The sequence below is a fragment of the Stereum hirsutum genome (genome assembly GCF_000264905.1).
Source record: "Stereum hirsutum FP-91666 SS1 unplaced genomic scaffold STEHIscaffold_17, whole genome shotgun sequence".
NCBI classification, from domain to species: domain Eukaryota; kingdom Fungi; phylum Basidiomycota; class Agaricomycetes; order Russulales; family Stereaceae; genus Stereum; species Stereum hirsutum.
The window spans coordinates 1,043,415-1,064,146 of record NW_006763147.1 but is presented as its reverse complement, the minus strand read 5'-3'; the positions used below and the strand labels follow the sequence as shown (position 1 = coordinate 1,064,146).

At 52.1% G+C, this 20,732-nt stretch overlaps 8 protein-coding genes across 8 annotated transcripts; 3 read left to right on the top strand and 5 right to left on the bottom strand.

Annotated features, from left to right (window-relative positions):
* Positions 1-138: 138 nt before the first annotated feature.
* On the top strand, positions 139-1,289 carry STEHIDRAFT_104142 (Thioesterase/thiol ester dehydrase-isomerase). Its single transcript, XM_007309399.1, has 9 exons — positions 139-181; positions 242-269; positions 329-354; positions 411-474; positions 528-541; positions 607-778; positions 846-911; positions 980-1,017; positions 1,077-1,289. Exons 1-9 carry the CDS (start codon positions 152-154, stop codon positions 1,134-1,136), a joined length of 498 nt encoding a protein of 165 aa, XP_007309461.1. The 5' UTR covers positions 139-151; the 3' UTR covers positions 1,137-1,289.
* Positions 1,290-1,926: 637 nt separating this feature from the next.
* On the top strand, positions 1,927-4,146 carry STEHIDRAFT_66046 (glucosyltransferase; the record flags this gene model as incomplete). Its single annotated transcript, XM_007309075.1, has 8 exons — positions 1,927-2,029; positions 2,092-2,254; positions 2,307-2,481; positions 2,535-2,619; positions 2,676-2,838; positions 2,903-3,484; positions 3,553-3,682; positions 3,751-4,146. The coding sequence occupies 8 exons, from the start codon at positions 1,927-1,929 to the stop codon at positions 4,144-4,146; spliced, it is 1,797 nt and encodes a 598-aa protein (XP_007309137.1).
* A 703-nt stretch (positions 4,147-4,849) lies between these two features.
* On the bottom strand, positions 4,850-6,273 carry STEHIDRAFT_115041 (uncharacterized protein; the record flags this gene model as incomplete). Its single annotated transcript, XM_007309398.1, has 6 exons — positions 4,850-5,288; positions 5,360-5,559; positions 5,616-5,756; positions 5,867-5,897; positions 5,962-6,093; positions 6,164-6,273. 6 exons carry the CDS (start codon positions 6,271-6,273, stop codon positions 4,850-4,852), a joined length of 1,053 nt encoding a protein of 350 aa, XP_007309460.1.
* A 1,407-nt stretch (positions 6,274-7,680) lies between these two features.
* Positions 7,681-11,530, bottom strand: STEHIDRAFT_104137 (uncharacterized protein). Its single transcript, XM_007309397.1, has 5 exons — positions 10,799-11,530; positions 10,337-10,648; positions 10,168-10,214; positions 8,756-10,107; positions 7,681-8,634 (listed from the first exon to the last, which is right to left on the bottom strand). Exons 1-5 carry the CDS (start codon positions 11,276-11,278, stop codon positions 8,621-8,623), a joined length of 2,205 nt encoding a protein of 734 aa, XP_007309459.1. The 5' UTR covers positions 11,279-11,530; the 3' UTR covers positions 7,681-8,620.
* A 153-nt stretch (positions 11,531-11,683) lies between these two features.
* Positions 11,684-12,861, bottom strand: STEHIDRAFT_86036 (uncharacterized protein). Its single transcript, XM_007309396.1, has 5 exons — positions 12,583-12,861; positions 12,270-12,517; positions 12,098-12,205; positions 11,939-12,033; positions 11,684-11,873 (listed from the first exon to the last, which is right to left on the bottom strand). Exons 1-5 carry the CDS (start codon positions 12,770-12,772, stop codon positions 11,846-11,848), a joined length of 669 nt encoding a protein of 222 aa, XP_007309458.1. The 5' UTR covers positions 12,773-12,861; the 3' UTR covers positions 11,684-11,845.
* Positions 12,862-13,135: 274 nt separating this feature from the next.
* On the bottom strand, positions 13,136-14,704 carry STEHIDRAFT_149986 (thioredoxin-like protein). The gene is made up of 9 exons (XM_007309395.1): positions 14,556-14,704; positions 14,414-14,471; positions 14,316-14,340; positions 14,097-14,247; positions 13,968-14,039; positions 13,744-13,910; positions 13,506-13,669; positions 13,418-13,433; positions 13,136-13,352 (listed from the first exon to the last, which is right to left on the bottom strand). The coding sequence occupies exons 1-9, from the start codon at positions 14,605-14,607 to the stop codon at positions 13,317-13,319; spliced, it is 741 nt and encodes a 246-aa protein (XP_007309457.1). The 5' UTR covers positions 14,608-14,704; the 3' UTR covers positions 13,136-13,316.
* Positions 14,705-16,184: 1,480 nt separating this feature from the next.
* STEHIDRAFT_125169 (uncharacterized protein) lies at positions 16,185-17,372 on the bottom strand (the record flags this gene model as incomplete). The annotated part of the gene is made up of 2 exons (XM_007309394.1): positions 17,315-17,372; positions 16,185-17,254 (listed from the first exon to the last, which is right to left on the bottom strand). Coding segments are annotated over exons 1-2 (889 nt in total), but the record flags the coding sequence as incomplete, so codon positions are not given.
* A 176-nt stretch (positions 17,373-17,548) lies between these two features.
* Positions 17,549-20,660, top strand: STEHIDRAFT_142212 (uncharacterized protein; the record flags this gene model as incomplete). Its single annotated transcript, XM_007309393.1, has 5 exons — positions 17,549-17,909; positions 17,980-18,597; positions 18,659-18,761; positions 18,833-18,957; positions 19,026-20,660. 5 exons carry the CDS (start codon positions 17,549-17,551, stop codon positions 19,250-19,252), a joined length of 1,434 nt encoding a protein of 477 aa, XP_007309455.1. The 3' UTR covers positions 19,253-20,660.
* Positions 20,661-20,732: the final 72 nt, after the last annotated feature.

Here is a 20,732-nt window from a genome sequence, read left to right as displayed (position 1 = left end):
TGAGCGATGGCGACCGTCACTCAAAGATTCAACTTTCCAGGTTGAAGGAATGTTCCGAATTTGCCCGAGCGGCTGGCCCAATGGTTTCGATGGCGGCTCACACGACCCCTGAGTCGCGACTTCGTTCGAACTGTCCACCTCGAACCAAACCATGAGTGCTTGTCTTCGTTTCACTCGACGGGTTTGTACTGCAGCTTGTTGTGTTAGCGCATTCGAATCGCTGAAACTGTGATATGCTAAGGTCTGGAAGTCATTCCTGGATAATAAAGGTTTCTCTGCCCCTACCGACGATATTCATGGATATCTCATGGCTGGAGAACATCTATAGGTCATGATGCTCAATGTTTCCCGAATGTGGGTTTTAGTCAAGGAGAATTACTTGCTAAGACTCATCCGGCCAATCTTTCCAGCTAAACATTCACCGTGCTCATCCTGGCACCCTTGAGGCCTCTTTGAAGATTGAGCCCTATAATGGTACGCATTTCGTGTGTATGACACCTTACTCCCATACTTATGAGATACCGAAGTCAATAGAGTCGGGGTGCGCACTACTACTCCCTGATTTACATGGAATCACTAAAGTAGCCTCTATAACACCTCGGACAGACTGTCCACGGCGGACTCATCATGTCTCTGACGGACACCATGGGATCTCTTGCACTCGCCACGAAAGGCCAATACATGACTGGCGTTTCTACCGATCTTGCGGCTACCTTCGTGAAGCCAGCAGGTAAACCGGGAGACATCCTAAACATGGCGGCCACGGTGACTGGAATGGGTGAGTGCCACACTCTTGCACCTCCTCGTGTCAATGTCATTGACGGTCGGCTTCTTTTGGCGACAAGGTAAATCTCTGGCGTATACGCGAGTGGACTTCACGAATCCTGCCGGTGATCTGGTTGCCTTCGGTCGTGAGTGGTGTTTCGGTTTTTGAATGTCTGAACACGCTCGGCTGACGTTGCGGCCACTGAAATTATAGACCACACGAAGTACATCGGCAAATCCGTTGGTCATGCGGTTGGTGTCTTCCTATCTCATCGTTCAATGCGCGCAAAACTAATTGTCTATGTACCCAGGACAATGTCAAGTTCTCTGCAGACGGAGAGACGGTCATTGAGGGCAAGGATGTTGATTAATAGTTTCATCGTACAGAGACGGAACGCGTGGATTGTTCGGACTATTTCTGAGGCTGGAACTTGCTCGGAGTATCCTCCTAGATAGCTTCGCAATAACCTAGAAAGAATTGTTATATGCGAATAAACATGCGCGATGGTCGTGTTGTGTGGCGAGGCGCGTGTGAACCATGAAGGTTCAAAGGAAGCGCGTTGTACAGCAGACGCAGTAGCTGTACTTGGACCTGCACTTGAGCCTCAAACTCCTGCGTTTCCTCCCAATTTTACTGGTCCACATTCGTTTGCATCTAATCGAATCTAAAATCACATGGACGAAGCTGAAGATGTATTTCCTGAGAAGTCCACTAAGCGACTACGTCTACGAACTTCTTCCATCAATTCGCAGTCCTCCTTGGGTAGCCATACCACGAAATCACGGCTCAGGCCCCCTGGTCAGCGTGACTGGCCTTCATCTTCAACATTAACGTCAGTTTTCATTTCTGTTCTACGAGCCTTGCTCAACAATATCCACTCCTTCAGACCGGAAATCATTGCACCTATTCCACGTCGTCACCCGGACTTAGCGTCTCCAGCTTGGGCACGGACGCCCTCACCTAGCTCATCACGAGGAATATCTCCAGCGAACTCGACTGCAACGCGGACGGGACATCGTCGTCCGCGGCCTATGAGTTTCGGCTCTGCTATGGAACTGGAGGCTCGACATGGAATCACGCGGGAGAGCGAGAATGGGTTGGGACAAGGGCATGAGCGAGAAAGGGAGGACGTAGGTTTGGGAAAGCGCTGGGTGAGATGGATGCACTCTCTTGGAATGAGGAGATGGGTTGTGCCCAGTGCGTTACTGGCATCGGCTTGCGTGCGGTGGGCCACTGGGTTAGGCTCCTATTCAGGTGCGTGGCGTTGTTCTCGCTTTGAATATATCGAGGCTGCACTCGGGTACTGAGGTTGCGGAGGTGTGTAGGCCACGGTACACCACCCATGTATGGAGATTATGAGGCACAACGACACTGGATGGAACTCACCATCCATTTGCCTACCCAGCTCTGGTACAAATACGACCTTCAATACTGGGGCCTTGACTACCCACCATTGACCGCATACGTTTCCTGGCTCTGCGGTATCTTGTGAGAGCGTTCACTTGTACCACCCGTCAACATCTCACCATGGCTCTTACAGAGGATCCCACATCAATCCTTCTTGGTTCGCTCTCGATGAATCACGCGGTATCGAGTCTCCGAATAGCAAGATCTACATGCGTGCAACTGTATTTGCTCTAGATTATATGGTATACATCCCCGCACTCTACCTCTTCTCGCGAACCTGGCATGCTACTCGGTCCAAGAGGACACAGGTACGATGCCTTTTGAGTGCGCTTGAGTTGTCCCCTGACTTGGCGGTTGGAAGAATCTAGCCTTCCTAGTACTCCTTCTGCAGCCTGCGCTGATTCTCATCGACAACGGGCATTTTCAATACAACTCGGTCATGCTTGGTGAGTTTCTCTCTTATGGTCACATCAGCCGAAACCAATTATCGCTCTACGTCCAGGTTTCGCTATACTCGCGATAAACTGCTTCATCTCTGGATACGATCTTCTGGGAGCCGTGTTCTTCGTTCTCAGCCTGGGATTTAAACAAATGGCGTTATATTACGCACCCGCAGTAGGCTCGTATCTCATAGGAAAGTGCCTTCATCTAGGCCCAAAAGAAGGGTATCTGCCAGATTTCTTATGTGGTGTCGTTACCGTGACTAACAACGTTTTATCCCCCCTATAGCACCAAACTCTTCGTTCGCCTAGGAGTGGTCACCGTCGCATCCTTCGTCGCTCTCTTCCTACCCTTCCTTCCACCATTTTCTCCTCTCAGTGCCATCATGGATCCCATCACTCGTATCTTCCCATTCAACCGTGGCATTTTCGAGGACAAGGTCGCCAACTTCTGGTGCGCATCAAACGTCCTCATGAAGTGGAAATTCAAAGCCTCCGCCGCCACGCTCGTTCGCATATCCACCCTACTCACCGCGCTCGGATTCGCGCCAGCTGTAGTTGCGGCGATCGCTTCCTGGATCCGCCTGGGGCAAAGTCAACCACAGTTTTCGACAGTTGTCACAGACGAGGACAAGGACAAAGATGCCAAGGCTAAGATGGATACTGCTGTCGCGGTCCCGGTTACGTTGCAGCCCGTGTTGCTGCATGCGCTGTTGACTAGCGCTATGTCATTCTTCCTGTTCTCTTTTCAAGTGCACGAAAAGACGATCCTGGTCCCGTTGATGCCGTTGACTCTCTTGATGTCGACTGCGCCCCAGGATAGTACGGGGTTCAAGATTGGTGCTTTAGCTAACAATGTCGGTGTATTCAGGTGAGCATTTCATATAATGAATTGACTGCTGTGGTTTATCGTACAACATGGGCTGACGAAGGACACAGCATGTGGCCTCTGTTGAACAGAGACGGATTAGCGGTACCTTACATCGCTCTCACACTACTATGGAACCGACTCGTAGGCCACAATCCTTTCCGCATAAGGCAGTCCACCCTGTTCGACCTCTTTACGGCTGTGAGTCCCTGCTTCGTCTCCACGTCCCTCCTCCATTACTGAGAGACCAATGCTGCCTCCTTTCATAGGCGGTATACTTGGGATGCATCACTCTCCACGTCCTCGAGATACTATTCTCTCCCCCGAATCGATATCCAGACCTATATCCCGTCCTCAACGTCCTCCTCAGCACTCCCATCTTCGTCCTCACTTGGCTATGGAGCATCAAATCCCTCCTCGAATCCTACTGGGTCATCGGCCCCCTCGGTTTCGGCGAGAGCTCCGCGCACCATCCTTCCACGACCGACAGCAGAGCTCCCAGTGAGATTGAGACCCCTGTGACGGAGAAGGGCTCGTCGGTGGTCGGGAGTATTGGAAGAGAAAGAGGACTGAGGGCACGGAGTCTGGGGTATTCGACAGCGATGGCGAAGGGTGGTAGTAAGAGGCTGTCGAAGGCGGGGAGTGTGGATGAGGTACCGGAATGAACGAGGAAGTTCGAGCTAGTCAGGCGCTAGAGTAAAGTTCTTCTTTGAGTGTATTCATCGATCTTGCTCTCGGTGCTCCACTGTTGATGTTGAGCCTTCTATGAATTCGGGTTTCTGTGCTTCCGACAACATATGCATGCAGATGTCGAGCGGAAGTCGAACTGTGGGGGCTAGCCTGTATACAGAAGCCTTTGCTGTCTAATATTGGGACGAGTCGGAACGGTGAGCCCCAGCCGACGATAAGTATACGATGTACATGATATTTAGTACGGTGCATATGGAGTATTCTTCAATTTTTATCTACATTAGCACATGGATGACGATCAAATCTCACAACAGGTACTATACAGTCTCAAACCCAACAAGCTGAAAGTCCATCGAAACCCTCGTGTATACAGTAGTAACCGTAAGAAAATAATACAGCAGCGCCGACGCATGATGGGCGCGTAGTTATCCCTATCATCACCAGATGAGTCCATGATTGAAAGCATTGCGTGGTCGTAGCTCATAGGGTGTCCTATGGAGCTCTATCATGAATATAACGTAGTAGTACAATCTGAATGACGGCTGGTGGTATCTCAGTAAAAAAAAAAACAATTGCCGGAACATGCGTGTACTAGTCCTTTCACGGCCCCGGCGGTAGTGACTCGGATCATGGCGTGTGTTGCAGTGTAGCCACCCAACGGCCAAGAGAGGAAGGCGGTTAACGAGAAGTGTATTGAGTCCAGGAGGATATTTGGGCTGCGTCCCACCCAGAGCTGACGGGGTATGGATCGTGATGATCGTTAATGGTCGGATAATATCTGTCGTGGGAGGAAGGGGAGGAGGTTGCGAGAGTGTTGTTGTTGTTGTTGTTGTTGTTGTTGTTGATCTGGTTGTCTATATACGACGCTCTGTTCGTCGTCGGGGTGGCGGGAGAGGGATTCAACGGTTCAACGTTGTTCGTCAACGATAGTGTCCAGCGATGCAGTGCGTAAGGTGCGGCATCGACCCTGTGAAGCGACGACGTCGGCGACACTGTCGTACCACCGGCCACTCGATCATTTGATAGCCTAGTTAGGGAGCCTCGTCGAGTACTAGGAACAGAGTTCCCAGGAGACCCATGTTCCAGCACCTCGTCCTCGTCGCGAGCACTTTCACGACTAACGAGACACCGGTCGTTAGTGAACGCGAAGGTAATTACTTCGTCGGCGTTAGAGGGGCTCGTACTCACACGTATTGTTGACCGTCCAGCCCGATCTCAATATGAGGTGGATAGCGAAAGTTGGTCGCCCGGACCATCGAAGGCGAGACGGTGACATTGGCTAGATCCGCTCTACTCGCAGGTCTCTGCAGCCGACCGGATAGGACGTCATCCTCGATGTAGTAAGATACAACATGGTGATCCGTCCCGTCAGCTACGACGGTGATGGTCTGCAAAGAAACCGGTGGATGAATATTTGACCGTGATGGCCGCTGTAACCGCTCACCTTCTTGCACAGTCCATTTGGTCTCTCGGCACAGTGGCCCTTCCTTTCCGACCAGCTCGCCCTCACCGGTTGGGATGTCTGTGGCGCCGAGACCTCTCCACTATCCACATTACGCCCGGTCGGTTCATACTCTCGATACACCTATCGACGTTGGATCCAGTTCGGTTCGGAGGACGTAGAAGTGGTGGCAGCGGTTTGATATTAGTCATTCATGGACGCTGGTATAATACGGAGGGATGATCAACACATACAAGAAAGTTTCCCACAATGCGCGAGGGTGACCTGAATCTATATCAGTACACATGCGAGTAGGCCCTATCAGATGGAGGAAAATTGAAAGACCGACCATGTTCGCCCATCCGTCCACCGCCTCACCCCACTCTCTTCCACACTAAAGACGAAGACGGCGCCAGACTTGATCATCGACCTGCGTTCGGCGTCGCTCAGGCGTCGGACGATCCGAGGGATGAGGCCCGCCCTGTGACGGATATCCAGGCCACGATGAGATTGACGGAGTGTGTGGAGTGTCGGAGGGAATTATAGCTCACCTGGCGGCTGCTACGAGGCGCAATGCATCGACAGCGGTTTCGACCACCCCCACGAACGCCAGGGCGCCAGGCGCTAGAGAGCTCTGCGGCGCGACTTGCGCGGTGCGCATCGTAACGGACCGATGAGGAACTTGTGGACAGTTTGAATGGTCGATACGGAGCTAGAATGTGTTCGCCTTACAAGGAAAGAGGATCGAGCGAGGGTCGAATGTGAAAGCGAGCAATGGAGGTGTGAGCCGGAGAAGAGAGCGAGGAGGACGGGAGGAGAAGGAGGGGAAAGTGGATTGCGTGAAGCAGCACGGGGAGCACTCTTTATAAACATCGACGTAGTGCAGGGCGCTCCAACCTGTCCACACTTGCACCGTCCCCCACCACATATGACATCTCGCTGCGTTGCCGAGTAAAGCCAAACATAGCTCGCGGGTCTGGGGTCCACAATAATAAAAACGTCCCTGTACGGGACTCATCAAGGTAAACGTCGCCAATGGCGTGTTAGGAAGGCCGAGAAGAGGTATACCGAGACCTTTCGAGGCGCGGAGAGGCTTATGGACCACAGAGACCCTAACAGTTTTTACTCAAGGTGCCGCCGCCCAGCTTCACGGAGTTGGACGTTCGCACCCACCGCTAGAGTAGGTGATGCCTCATCCGTTGGCAGCAGCTAGTGCTGCTAGTCGGCTGAGGACCCTGAGAAAGTGCCGCTGTAGAATGCAAAGTCCACAGAGTATCAGTCCTTACACATAGCCCGAGGAAACTGCCGACGAACATGCCGCTTACCTCCTTAGAACGCAACACGAACAGACCAACTGCCACTTGCTGCCAACACCAGGGATACGCTCTTCGCTAGAGCCCGGACCGGAAAGCTTCAGCGGTGTCCTAAAGCAGAGTCTGTACATCCAAATTAAGGTTGTTATGGTTAGGCTCTCACAACCACCGATCGGGACACTCTTCGCCGCACTCAGAGACATCGGAAAGGAAGAACTTTGCGCGGTGGGACGACGGAGGGTGCCGCTGCGCCGTCTCTAACTCAAACACGAGGCCTAAGGGTTAGTGTCTCTCCCACTCAAGCACTCAACTACTCACGGAGCACGCAGGACGCAGGACGCTAAGCTATCAAAAGGTGAAGAACAGAACAACCACAGCTTTCAACTCCGAACTCACCCATCGATTCTCATCGACTCGCCCAGTGAGACCTCGAGCCCGGGGAAAACCTGCAAAACTTCCCTACCAAGTAGTAATACTGGGATCCGAGTCTCCGCCTTCCTTCAGAGGAAAGTGACGCGGCCGGCGCGAGGAGTATGTAACTTACCCAGAGCTTCCTCGGACGACCACACACACTGTCATCGCCGTGATCATCAGCAAACGCGAGGCAGCTTCGAGAACAGCAGCTCCATGCTCATATGCCTCATGCATAGGCGGATCCTCCATGTGAAGCCAGCGGCGGGCTTCAAAGCTTCAAGCTGGTGGACTTACGAATGAGGAGGCCAGTCCGGGTCATTCAAGACATATCTCGGATGGAGTAGGTGTATGTATGAATGGAAATGCGAATGAAATAGAAGAAAGGCGGATCCAGAGCGTGGCTAAGCGCTATAAGAGAATAAAGGACTGAGCGATCATCGCAACTCGATGCTCGATATTCAGAGGAACACAGTAGACATGAAGCAAGCCGATCGATGAAAAACAATGAGAACAGAGAAGCCGCAAAGAGTGTATAAGTACGTAGTCTGCAATAACCAACCGAGAACCAATTCGAGCAAACAAGAGAGATTCAGAAGAGGGGAACAGTGGACTTTAAAATTCAAGCAAAGTATCGCGAGCCCGGGATACGAGCATACAGGAATTAACAAAAAAGGTCAAACCGTGCACGATCCTGGCCCGCAGACGACACACGCGCGTGAGAAGGATAATTGGTACACGGTGAAGGGAAGCGGCGAGGATGGATGCGTCTGGACAGTGAACAACGGGTGAATGAGAAGAAAGCGGCCAAGTGCGGCGTGTGGTATCAGGGTCTCGTCAGTAGGCGAATAGCGCGGCAAGATGTCGAGCTTCAAGGGTACGCCGATCGGATTCTAAGCTCGACGCAGCTGCGACGAGACGTGGATTGGTGGGCGAAGGTAGGCCTCAGGCTAGGGGAAAATCAAACGATCGAGGGAAAGAAATAGGTATAGTTGGGGCATAGTAGATGGATAGATGAGACGTTTAAAAAAATGAATAAGCAATCAAGCAAAGCGGGGCATATACGTAAACAATTAAACAGATGAGCCAAACGAAATCCAGAATAAATCCAAGGGAAAAAGAGCCCGAAGTGAGAACGCAGTTGAGTCGACGTCGAGACGTGTGGCAGTGGCAGTGGCGACGATGGAGCACTTGTGATCGGGAGTACTGGGCCAAATTTAACGAAGACGAAGCCCCAAGAGAGAAGACCGGTGGAGTCGGTGATGGAACAGAAGCGCCGAAAGGCTATAGCCCCAGATCTGCATGCCCACAGAGAACAGAAGCCGTCCCAAAAATGGGACAGAAAAAAAAAACAAATCATCAAAAGTCAATCAATCAGCACAGATGCATCAGACGAAAGCACTCAAGCGAGCCACTCACCCTCCAACAACTTCCTCGCCTCCACCTCCCCGATATTCCTCGTTGCCCTTCTCGCCAACAACTTCTCCGTCCTATACTTCTCATAAAGCACCTCCTTCGTATGCGTCTTCAGCATCCTCAGATGGGTGCTCAACACCGCCGTCCTCAGCGCCGCGAAGTCACAATGCGCAGGCTCCAGCACATCCACGCTCCCCCACCTAAACTTCCTCACAAAAATGCCCTTCAAATCCTCAGGAGGTCCACCCGAATACGGCAAAGGCACCGCGGTCGCCTTGAGGTTCACGCTTCGCGAACTCGGACTCACTGGCGTGCTCGTACCACTCGCATTCGCATCGACAGCATTAGCACCACCCTCCGCGCCCTCCGCCTGAACCTCCGCCGCCTCTCCCTTCTTCCCTCCCTTCTCTCCCTTCGACACCCCCTTCCTCTTCCTCCACCCCTCCGGCGCAATAACCGCAAACGGCAACAACTCTCCCAAATCCGCCCTCGCCACGATATGCGCCGAAAACCTCACATTCGGCACGCTCTCCATATCCGTCGGGTCCGGCGTCGTCGGCTCGAGTTCACCGCGAATGGCCTCACGCTGGCGCGAACGCGACCGGCGAAGACTGGCATTGTTGGAATGCGAGGTCGTGGTTCCGCGCCCGGTGCGGAGCTTGATGACGGGACGGGAACGACGTTCGGGTTCGGGTGAACCTGCGTCGGCGGAGGGAGTATGCGAATTATTTTCGTCTTCGTCCTCGTCGTCTTCGTTGTCGCTATTGTCTTCGGAGGCGATGTGCCCGTTCTGGCTGAACGAGACTCGACCGTGGCCATTTCCGTTCCCATTCCCATTCGCGATCGCCTTCCCGTTAATGTCCAGAGGCGAAGCGGGCGTACTCCCCTGTGGCGTCGGCGTCGTATCATCGGCCTCGTCTCCGTTCACTCCAGCAGCCCCATTCGCATTCGTATCGCCCTTCCTCACCCTAGCCGGCCCAAAAACCCCAAAACCCAATCCACTCCTCGCCAACTCCCTCCTCACCGTCTCCTTGACCTTCTCCAACTTCTCATCCGTCAACGAATCGGCATGACCTATGATCGGCAACACGTTCGTCCGCGCGCTCAGCCTTTTGATCACCCGGATTTCGGCGGGCGACATCGTCAGGGTGGCCTCGGGGGCGTTGTCCTCTGCGTCCTCGGCGTCGGGGTCGGAGGTGGAGTGGTGGGAGGAAGAAGAGGGAAGGGTGGGTGTGTCGGGGGGAGGAGGGGCACGGGAGATCGTGGCTTCGGAGCGGGTTTTGGAGGGGAGGGAGGAGAGTTGACGGCGGGCTTGGGGGGACATGATGGTGTTCGGGTCGATTATGTATATGCATCTGGATAATTCGCGTTAAGAGAGACGGAAGAAGGGAGAACGAATCAGAAAAGGTGCGTACAGATGAACGTGTTGGTCTCCCTTGCTCTGGCGAACGACTTTGGATTCCTGTAAACGCAAGCGAAAAAGAAGTCTCGGTGAACGGTCCCCTCCCCACAATAAACCTCAATGCACTCGGAATTGACAGTCGAAATAGCAGACAGAATAAAGATGAAAAGAAGCCGACGCACCTCGCTCATCGTATCCGCATACTGTTGGTCCAGATACCTCACCACTCTCCCCAACTGCCTCTCAAGCACCAACTCCCTTCCCTCCTGAAAGTCCAGCCCAGGCGTGTCGATCACAGAAAAAAGCACCCTGTCGAACCGCGACTCGCAGATCTCGACGCACGCAGCCTGTATGGTCTCGGTGGGCTTCGCTCCGCCGCGCATGAAGCGGTCGACGGCGATGCGCTGGTCTTGTGTGGCGGTGGGAGAGATGTCTGCGGTATCGAGGAGAAGACGAAGGAGGGAGGTCTTGCCGGTTCCTTGGCCGCCTACGACCTATTGTTGCAAAAGCGATTGGCATCAAAAAAGATCAAACATGACGCGTGAATGCAAATTGAGCGCCCATGATATAGAATACATAGGGTCCGACGACATCATAACAAAGGAACATCGACGACGGTGAGAGTATAAACAAAAGAGACGCACCATGAGATTGAAGGTCGGCGCGACCTTCGTCCTCCTCTGCGTCTGCCTCGTCCGACTGCCATGACTCTGGACGGACTGCCTCCTATTATCAAAGGCGCTCGGCGGGTGGTGTTGCTTCATATACAACGATGAGATTGTCCCATTTGGTCCTTGACCGTGACCTTGAGGAACAGGAGCATTCGGGTCTGTCAAAGGAGGGGCACCGCCAGGCCAGGGTTTATGAAAGGGTATCGGCGTACGGTTACTCGGAGAGATCTGGAAAGAAGTCTTGGTCGCACCATGTGTGGGCGACTGGGCCTGTTGCTGTTGTTGGTACTGAAGCTGGTCATTCTCGGACGCTTGATTGCGGATGGCGCGTACGTCGACGAGGTCTTCGGGCCAGGCGACACCTTGTGAAGAAAGCTCGGGGAGAGAAGGAGAGGTCCGGAGCGGCTCTGCGTCTTCTTGCTGTCTGGGCTTTTTGCGGAACGTACGAAACATAGCTGCTGCTTGTTTAGGTGTTGAAGTAGTTGTGGTGGTAGTGGTTGTAGTGTGGTCGAGGTAGGCTGTGGGAGTAGCTGCGTAGACGGGAACAAAGAAGAGAAGGCGGAATGTAAAGGTCGGATACGAGCCTGGCGTGTCAGAGGAAGGAACAAAAGAGTGGACAGGAAGCGGCAGGGAGAAAGACAAAGGAGTCGACGAGAATGGAAAGAAGATAGTGTACTGGTAGCGGTGTGGCAGACGGTGCCAGTGCTGGACGGTGTTCGAAGCCAAGATTGAATGCTGCTGTGACCGTCGCTCGGTCCTTCCCCCTTCCGGCCAAGTCCTTCTTCCCACCCGAATTTCAATCACCAGTCCCGGCCCCGGCGCCGTCGCGCGGGTGCCTTTCGAGACAGCCGCACAGGGCCACAATAAGCCTGTAAGCCTTTGTACGACAGGAAAGAGGGAGTACGAGATACAGGTCGATGCTATAAGTACATGGTGCTACAGCCAAGAATTGAGTTCTCAATCTCTCGATGGTGGTAGTACATTAGGAGGATCCCAGACATCCTCGAAGTTGTCAACCAATTATGATGAATATGGAACAATATGACATCTGGCGAGCCGGCACGTTAGTCTCATCAATAAGCAAGGGAAAAGATGCTGTCGTAGGCGACATACCCAAGCATTCCTCGCCCTCCCCATCCCTGCCTCGGGGTAAACTTTAGCGGCTTGTTTCCTTCTTCTCCTCTTCGCACCAAGACAGAAATTTCCTTCTGGGAATGCAGTGGAACGCCATGAGAAACCTCCCGAAACCAGAAGGTGTGTAAAAGCACATACGTTCTCATTAGCAGCAACCAAACTCGCCAAAGGCTGCAAAGCCGACCCCGTGAACATGCCTCGATGAAGGTGTCCAAACTTCACCACCAGATCGTCTCGGAGCAATCCCTATCGTTCAGTCGGTATACATAAACCTCTAATGCATTACGAGCAACAGAGTGGGGAGACGTACCGCATCCGCTGCAGGACTCCCTGGAGCCACACCATTCACCTTCGCGAACGGTAACAGCTCCTCATCCGATGGTAACATCGTTTCGTCCTTCGATGCGGGAGCGGCATCAGGTTTCGATGATGATGCAGGCTCTGAGGCTTGACCATCCACAGTCGGACTATACACTCCTTCCAACGCTTTCCCAATATCACCCATCAAAGAATCCAAGTCATTCCGCAACTCAATAATCCGCACACGGGCCTGTCGCACTACGCACCGTTTCAGCATTCCTAGATTCATCCGTATGGTAGTAAGGTTATAAAGATGCACCGACCATTCCAGACGTCGATATCAGCACGAGGAAACCCCTCCGCGTCGACGAGAGGCGCACGCATGTCCGTGATTCCATTCGTCTGTAATATCGAAAGCTGCGCGTCGATCTCGGCTTCGATGTTTTCCTTTCGTGCTATGAGCGTCCGTACTCGTTCTGCAGGGCTCGTTGGCGACGGTAGAGTGTATCCCATGTCTTGCAATAAAACGTGGAGGCCGAGTTTAAAGAATAAAGTTAGAGGTTCAGCTTATGTGAAGGATCGGAAGCTTGAGTGTGGCGAGCGTGATAGGGGGAAACAAGTGACGCGTCGCGCCGAATTCGCAATTCCGAGTCGACGCGCTTTGAATGGGTTGTTTGGTTGTGTTAGGATCAGAGGTCAATGGCTTGTGTCCCGAGATCTCTACAACAGCACATTGATCGTGGATAGTCTAACTCTTGGCTCAGAATGGATTATTTTCGATCATATATGACGGTGTACATTGAGCCGAGCAATATCTTCAACATATACTCATGAGACAAGGAATCTATGTCTATGCCGACGGTGATCACTGATGCCGCCTGGCTCAGAACTTGACTGGAATTGTGAATACAGATATAGTTTTCCAAGCAAGAATATCACAGGTAATCAGACAAGGTCATATCATCAACAACAACGCAACACATATGACAGTACTGGGAAACACAGAATACGACGGGTCATGCAGCGATCACCGACGTGTATATTGATAAGGTTAGCTTTACGCATAGTCGTACGGGCCGCCTTTCTCGAGAGCCTAGAAAACAAGTTTGTATCCTGTCAGTATTTCCTAAGTGATATTTGCAGCAAATTACAACCCACCCTCTTATAGGCATCCCTATTGCATGATTCACAAGTTAACGCAAAAGTGAGACACATCCTTGAATAAGGGCAGACGAATTTTGCTTACCTAGCATGTATACGCTGAATATAAGCCTTCGTCTTAGGACCCAGAATCTCAGGGGCGCGAGATGTGAAGCCCTCCAACGGGAAAAGCATCATGTAATCTGCGGAGGTCGGCTCCGGGCCACCTACCCAGAAATCACCGTGTGTCTTCTCCAAGTGCGTCTCGATCTTTAAACCAAAGAAATGTCAATGTCAATGCAGTCCGAAGGGGAGCGGCTTTCTCTGTGGCAGGCGGCACTCACAAGTTCGGAATGCTTCTTGAGTTGCGGGTCCACGAACCGGGAGCTGATGCCGGAGAAGACGGGTCGCATGAGAGGACGCATGAGTAAGGGGAGGCGGTTGGGGATGAGTTGGAAGATGTATTTCATCACAGCCAGTGGCATGAGCGAGCCCTCGGCATAATGAGTGACTAGTCCGATAAATCGATCAGCAATGACGGTGGAAAACAAAACAAGATAATTCCTACAGTAGAGGTTGTCCACTTCGCCAGCAGGAATCGGTTTTCCCTTCCCGTTTCCGTACTTCAAAATAACGTACTCTGTGGACGAAAAGGTTGAGCGGGCATATGATAATTATTCACGAAGAGGAAACCTACCCACGATGGCCCCACTCTCGGCCAGAGTTAGCGGGCCATCAGTAATCACAGGTGACTTTCCGAGAGGATGGACCTCGAGGAGTTCCTTGGGTGCCGTCATCTCGGGCGTACGGTGGTAGTGTTTGATCTCATAAGGAACTTGCAGCTCCTCCTAATAATATATAAACGAAAATGTGTTGGACAAGGTGTGCTTGAACCGTGAGAATCTGGGAAACTGACCAAGAGCCAGAGAACACGCTGAGACCTATTTTTGGTCAACGAAATCGGGTCAGTCTCGGATCATTTTGGACAGTTCACAGCTTGAGTTCGAGGCTCACCTCGAATTGTTCAAATGGTGGACTACCAACCCAGAAGAAGGTGTCGCCGTGCTGGCAGCTAGCGCGGTAAATGCAACAACAACAGAGCACCATCAGCTCACTACTTATTCATGAGCCAACATTCCGCCGTTTCGCCACCCACCTTCAGGTGCAGCGACGACGTCCTGCGTGGCGTTTGTCTCGTTCTCAGACATAGCTTTGTAAGTGGTTTGACCGAGGGAGGAGCTCTGCCTAGGATGGAAGATGGTGGTGGTACGAGAGAAAGAGCGACAGGATAGAAATGGACCACGGCGGAACACAAGCATGGGCACAGAGAAATAGGAACCACATTCTGCAAACCCGCGCACACAGGAGGCCTCTTGCCCACCGGCATACAAATACCCTTACCGGTGACGTGGTTATGCCCGAGAACGCCTTCCGGGAATTCCCGCGCAGCCACTTGGAAGCTTTGACTCGCTTCGATCGGTCTGTGACCAAAACCGTGCCACAACAGAGTAAATGTTCTAAGCTAAAGTTATTATCCGTTCTGCCCTAAACCTGGATACTTCGAGTCAATATCATGAGTGTCATTGAGCTTCTCTTTTCACGCTCTCTGCTATGGAGACCTCTCAAACAGAAGAGCCGCTCTTAGACACTCGCCGCGAACTCTCTTAGATTCAGCGCCAACTCGAGCGTACTCCTCGCACTCTATCCTTAGATCCAAGCTCTTGGTTAAACGACTTACGCGTCTGAAAGAGGAGACGCCATCATGACATACCTAATGTGCCATGATACACATTGGACGTTGAGATGATACTCTACCGGAGATACATGCTAATATACATGAAAAGACGACACGCAGCTTCATCATCCAAACAGGCAGGCCCACACGGCATTGATATTCTCTGGAACAAGGAGCATTCTGTGCACATAAGACAGATCTGACTAGCAAAATCAGCTAACAAGATACGCAAATAAATAAATAAACGTAGGACGAAAGCTTACCCAATATCGTCATTCAACCGAAGGTCTGATCATCATGTCATGATGATATGCCGCACGACACCCACAAAAGGGTTCACTTGGACCTCACTAAGCTTGTATCCACGAAACTCCAACGTCTCGAGATCGCGAGCCTGCGCCACACGAAGAAGTACCTCAACAAGAGCCTGCACTTCCTCTTCCACGTTGAGGTCCCCTTCCGAGTCGAAGGGCGAGGCCGACTGCCAAGCAGGGTCATCGTATATTTGACGTTTGTCAACAAAACATATTTTCTTCACTCGTGGAAGAATGGTGCGGTCAATGGCCACCGCGTCCAACTCGTGTTGATGGCCAATAAGACTATCGAAATGCAGGCTCTCCACCATCTCGAACCTTCCGAGCACTCGGCGGTAATCGTCAATTCCAAGTTGGACCGGAGGCCCGACGAAGTCGAGCCAACTGTATGCCCATCGGAGTTGGTGCAGACGACTGAGGTCAAGGCTCGCAGTTATCGCATCAAATGCCTGCATGAATTCAGCTGGCGTAGTTGAAATAATTTGTTGGCCGGGCTGAGGAATTAAACGCAATTGCAGGGCCAATCGTATTTGCTCGTCCGCATCGTGGTTCCAGCATCTTATCTGAAGAAGATGGCTGGCGGTAGAGAATAATAGAAGCTCGACAGTGCCGATCGGTCCAAGTGGTTCAGCAGGGCTGACGACAGCGGACATCATGCTGGGCCAATGGGCGGGGCGGTCCTTGTGCGCATCTACACGATAACGCATCGAACAAGTGGGGGGTATCGTCAAGTGATTTGTGAGCCGCGCGGCATCGGTTTCATTCCCCATTAAACGCAAGGTTGAGAGTCGAGGGAGGTGTACCCGAGCGCCATCGACTACACCGGACTGCGAAAAATATAATGGTTGGGCGATGTTGGCACTGAGACAGGGAAACTCGATGGATAGAGTTTCCAATTTATGCATATTCCGCAATGCATCGAGAACATCGCACAGGCTTACTTCTTTTTGTGAGCCCAGCACCATCATTACAGTCGCACTGGGCTGCGTGTATAGTGTGAGACTAGTAAGCCCGCTAAGGACAGGCGATGTCCATAGGGCTTCATGGGTAAAAGAGCCCCTGATGACCAAGGTCGTCAATGCTGGGGCGCATCTTCCAAGGAGATCCCGAGGAATAGACATTGCGCCACGATCGCCGTCCGATATCATAGCATGTAACACCAGAGTTTCGAGACGAGGAGCGGCTCGTGTGATGAACTCTTCGAAGTTCGACGTACCACCGGTCTGGGGAGCCTCTACACATAGATATTTCGGCTGTTTGCTGCGAAATAGGTCGGCAGAGATGGACTCGAGATAGTCTACATGTACAGAGCGAGGATTTTCTATGAATCCTCGTGACACTCGGAATGGATGGTGGGCCCATCGAGAATCCTGTATGATAGTGAGAGGCGCATCGTTGGAACGTCTGATCATCTCGCGCATCCATGGCCCATTACCCATCCAGAGAACCGCCCACAGAGCGGAGACTCCTACTGAAACGGCGCGCCAGCACTGACAAACATGGGAAGCGGCGATGATGGATCGTGTTGCTGAAGCTATTTCGTTGGCGGTGTCGTCGTAAGCTGGATCGTGTTGGTTCTCCACTTTGATTACAGGAAGAAGTTGAGAAAAGATAGACCCAATGATCTCTGACGGAAGTAGGTTGACGGGAAGCAAGGCATTGCGACGAGCGCTGATGGCCTGGATGTACGCTTGGGCCATGGCAATCTCGTCATCACAAGCTTTAATTATGAGCTCTGACTGGTTACCAGCGCCCTCGAAGAGCGGGCAAATTCTTGAGATTCTCGCTTCCTGCCAAAAATCCTCACTGAGAACACGGGCATGTCGTAAGACGCAACGGACATTGAGAAACGAGTGAACGCCTTACCGTGAAAAGGTGGAGGTCATCGTGTTATAGCACTTGATGATGTTGCGCTACGTGATCTACGAGCAATAGAGATAAAGCCAGTGGATGATGAGTGTTCTTGGGGACCGGAAGGTGGAAGTCAAGAGCAAGATAGATCTACATCCATCGTCGCCCCGTTTGGGTTTGACCTCATTGACACGCCACTTCTATTTGCCCCTGCTTCCAGCGCCACACTGCTTTGTCTCATCCACTACCATGACACTGGCTACTCCTTCATCACAACCGGTACAAAGCAATTCAGCAACTGCCAACTTCACATCTCCAGCCTATAAGAGAGCTCGCCGTCAGTTCCTTAAATCCACAAGGAACCGCCCGAAAGACATTGAAGATCAATGGACTCCCTTCCGCGCCGCAGAGAAAAAGTACAAAGCTAAATTTCCGCCGCCCGATCTCTCAGGAGTACTGGATTTGGCACTCTTGGATGAGAAAATGGAGGATGAGATCAGAAAGGGTCACTGGAAAGGCGGGCTTGAAGGCACGAATGTTGGATACAGGGAGGTCAGTTTCGCTGGAGCGGGGAGCGGGAGGAAGGCGTATATTTTGTCAAGGATTCCAGGTGGGTGATGCAGTGCACTCATGGGTAGAGAATACTGACTAACGTATGCTAGGGCCCTGAATTAATACAGGTCTTGTCATTCTTCCGTCTTTCATCTCGCATGACGAGCAGAGGACTCTCGTTCAGTGGTCTCTTCGCGATCATGCTCGACAACCAAATGAGACCAACCTCGACACGCATTATATCCTTCCTCGAAAAGGTCTCTGGAACGCTTATATTCGTGATCTTCATAATGCTGGGCCCGAGCAAATTATTCAACCCCGGGCATCCTCTGATTCCTCGACTTCGTTGCAAGCCACACCATCCGCTGCTCCGACAATTTCTTCGCCACCGGGTCCTCGCACCTTGATATCCAACACTCCCGCCTCTCCCTCAACATTTCAATCTCTCACCTCCGCTGAAAAGTTTCCTTACGCTCCCTCCCCCACGGTCCCTCCTTTGTCAACATCCTCGTTACTCCCGAAACTTCGATGGGCAAATATCGGATGGTTCTACCATTGGGGAACGAAGCAATACGACTTTAGCAAAGGAAAACAAGAGGTCGGAAATACTGTGAGGGACCTCTGTAAGCATGCCGTGGAAGGTGTTAAATGGGAAGAGGTCTTTGCCGGAGACGTATCCGGTGTGGCCAGTGGTGAGGGCTGGGGCGACGGTGAACAGGATTGGCATACGTGGACGGATAGTTACGGTACGCCGGATATTTTCTCTTGAGTCCTATGCCGAACACGCTGAATTAATGCACAACACAGAGCCAGACGCAGGTATCGTGAACTTTTACCAGACAAAGGACACTTTGATGGGCCACGTCGATCGGTCAGAAGTTTGCGCCACATCGCCTCTAGTCTCGATATCGTATGTGTACTTTGGATTGTCTGGGTTTCGCGGGTGAACCTAATATTGACGATCATCCGCATAAAATGTAGACTAGGGAACGCTGCCGTGTTCCTTATAGGAGGTCTTACCCGCGACGTAGAGCCCGTACCCGTCCTTCTCAGATCAGGCGATGTCCTCATCATGTCAGGCCCAGCATGTCGGAGAGCATATCATGGTCCGATTCTCTCAAGCCTGACTGCTCAAATGTAGACTGACTTTGTCGGTTACGGTTCCATTTTACAGGCGTCCCACGGATACTGGAAAACTCCCTCCCAGAACATCTTGCTTACGACCCTTCATCTTCTTCACCAGCGCTGAACTGGAACGAAGACGGTGATGGGGACTGGGCACCATATGCGGAGTATATGAAGACGACCCGAATAAACGTGAACGTGAGGCAGGTGTTCCCGAAGGGGTTCGACCCCGCTTTAGATCTTACTCGAGCTCAATTAGACGAGATAAAAGGCTAGGATGTAGGTGTATGGGTAAGATCAGATCTATGTACATTGTATCTTTTGATGTATTTGGCTGCAAGTCATCTGGTGAAAGCGAGGATTTTGTATTCTACGTGTATTGAGCAGGGATCCATCAAACGAAACGAGACTATGACAGTGATACCTTACACATCTAGTGATACACAGGTTGAACAGAAGTGAGAGAATGATGAGACAGCAGATGATGGTATAGCTGCAGGATACAGACCACCGGGCAATAACATCACTGAAGCAAGATATAACAGCGACCTTAACAGCCGACTTCCAATGAGACGATAGCATCATAAGTGTGAAAAAAAGTCCGATGCAGTCTAATGAATATTGTCCGACGATCCCCACACCACAGTCTAAGTCCGCTCTCCTGGCCAGATCACCTTGGCCGTCCCGAAGATACTTCTCAAGCTGAACGGAGAAATCAAGAAAGGGCTGGAAGGCACGATATCCTGATCACAAACGACATTGAGTCCCTCCTTGACCGACGTCCGCTCACTCGCGGGTGTGAATAAGCTCCCGAGTCCGTGTGAACAACCAGGGTCCTCCACACCAGGTGAACTGTCCCCGACAATCGAGGATCCAGGAAACAAGATAGAGTGCGCGGGGGTATGCGATAACAAGTGAAGCGTCGAACTGTCGAGAGAGAGGAGCGAGGCGAAGAAAGACAGAAGCGGAATATATATTCGCGGGTGTGGCGTAGGACCGAGTGGCGTCGGGCCATGAGTGGTCACCGTCGACGTTGTTCTCGAGCGAACATAGGATATCCTTCGCGAGTCCAGCCTTCCCTCCACAGCTTGCTGTGACTGCAATGATTGCTGAAGTTGCAGTTGAGCTCTGCGCCTCGCTTCTGCATCCCCTAAGGAATCCACTCTCCTGCGCAACGCAGCAGCCATATCCCACCTGCTCGCCCTCACTATCTGCTCCTCCAGCATAGAAGCCTCTGCCTCATCCATAGGCGACCAATCCCAATCACTTCTGTCCAACAATCCTTGCCCGTGAGAGTCAGGTACAGGCGACCCGCCATCGCTAGGCCTCAGGCTCAATGGCGTGCCTACATCTTCCCACTCTCCCGCACTGGTCGTACCAGTAGCACCAGAACTCTCTGTCAGGCTTCGTTCTCTAGACACTGAGAGACTCAGAGGAGGTGAATATATGGCGGCTGATGCTGATGCGCGTGAGGACGACGGTGCGGGACTGGGTGGTGCAGATGGCGGATTGGGGAAGAGATACATGGATTGCTCGAATGCAGCTGCTAAAGCATCGTCTTCAAGTTCCACAGAAGCGTCAGAGGCTGACCGCGAAGGGTTGGACGTGATAGACGAAAAATTCGCATTTGGCCGTCTCGTGTAGTATTCCATGATTTCCCTGGTGATGAGAAATGAGAGAGCTGAGCAGCCTCGAGTTGGTGGTCAAGAATGACGGAGAGAACACCGTGTTCGCCACAACTTGTCATCCCGGCCAG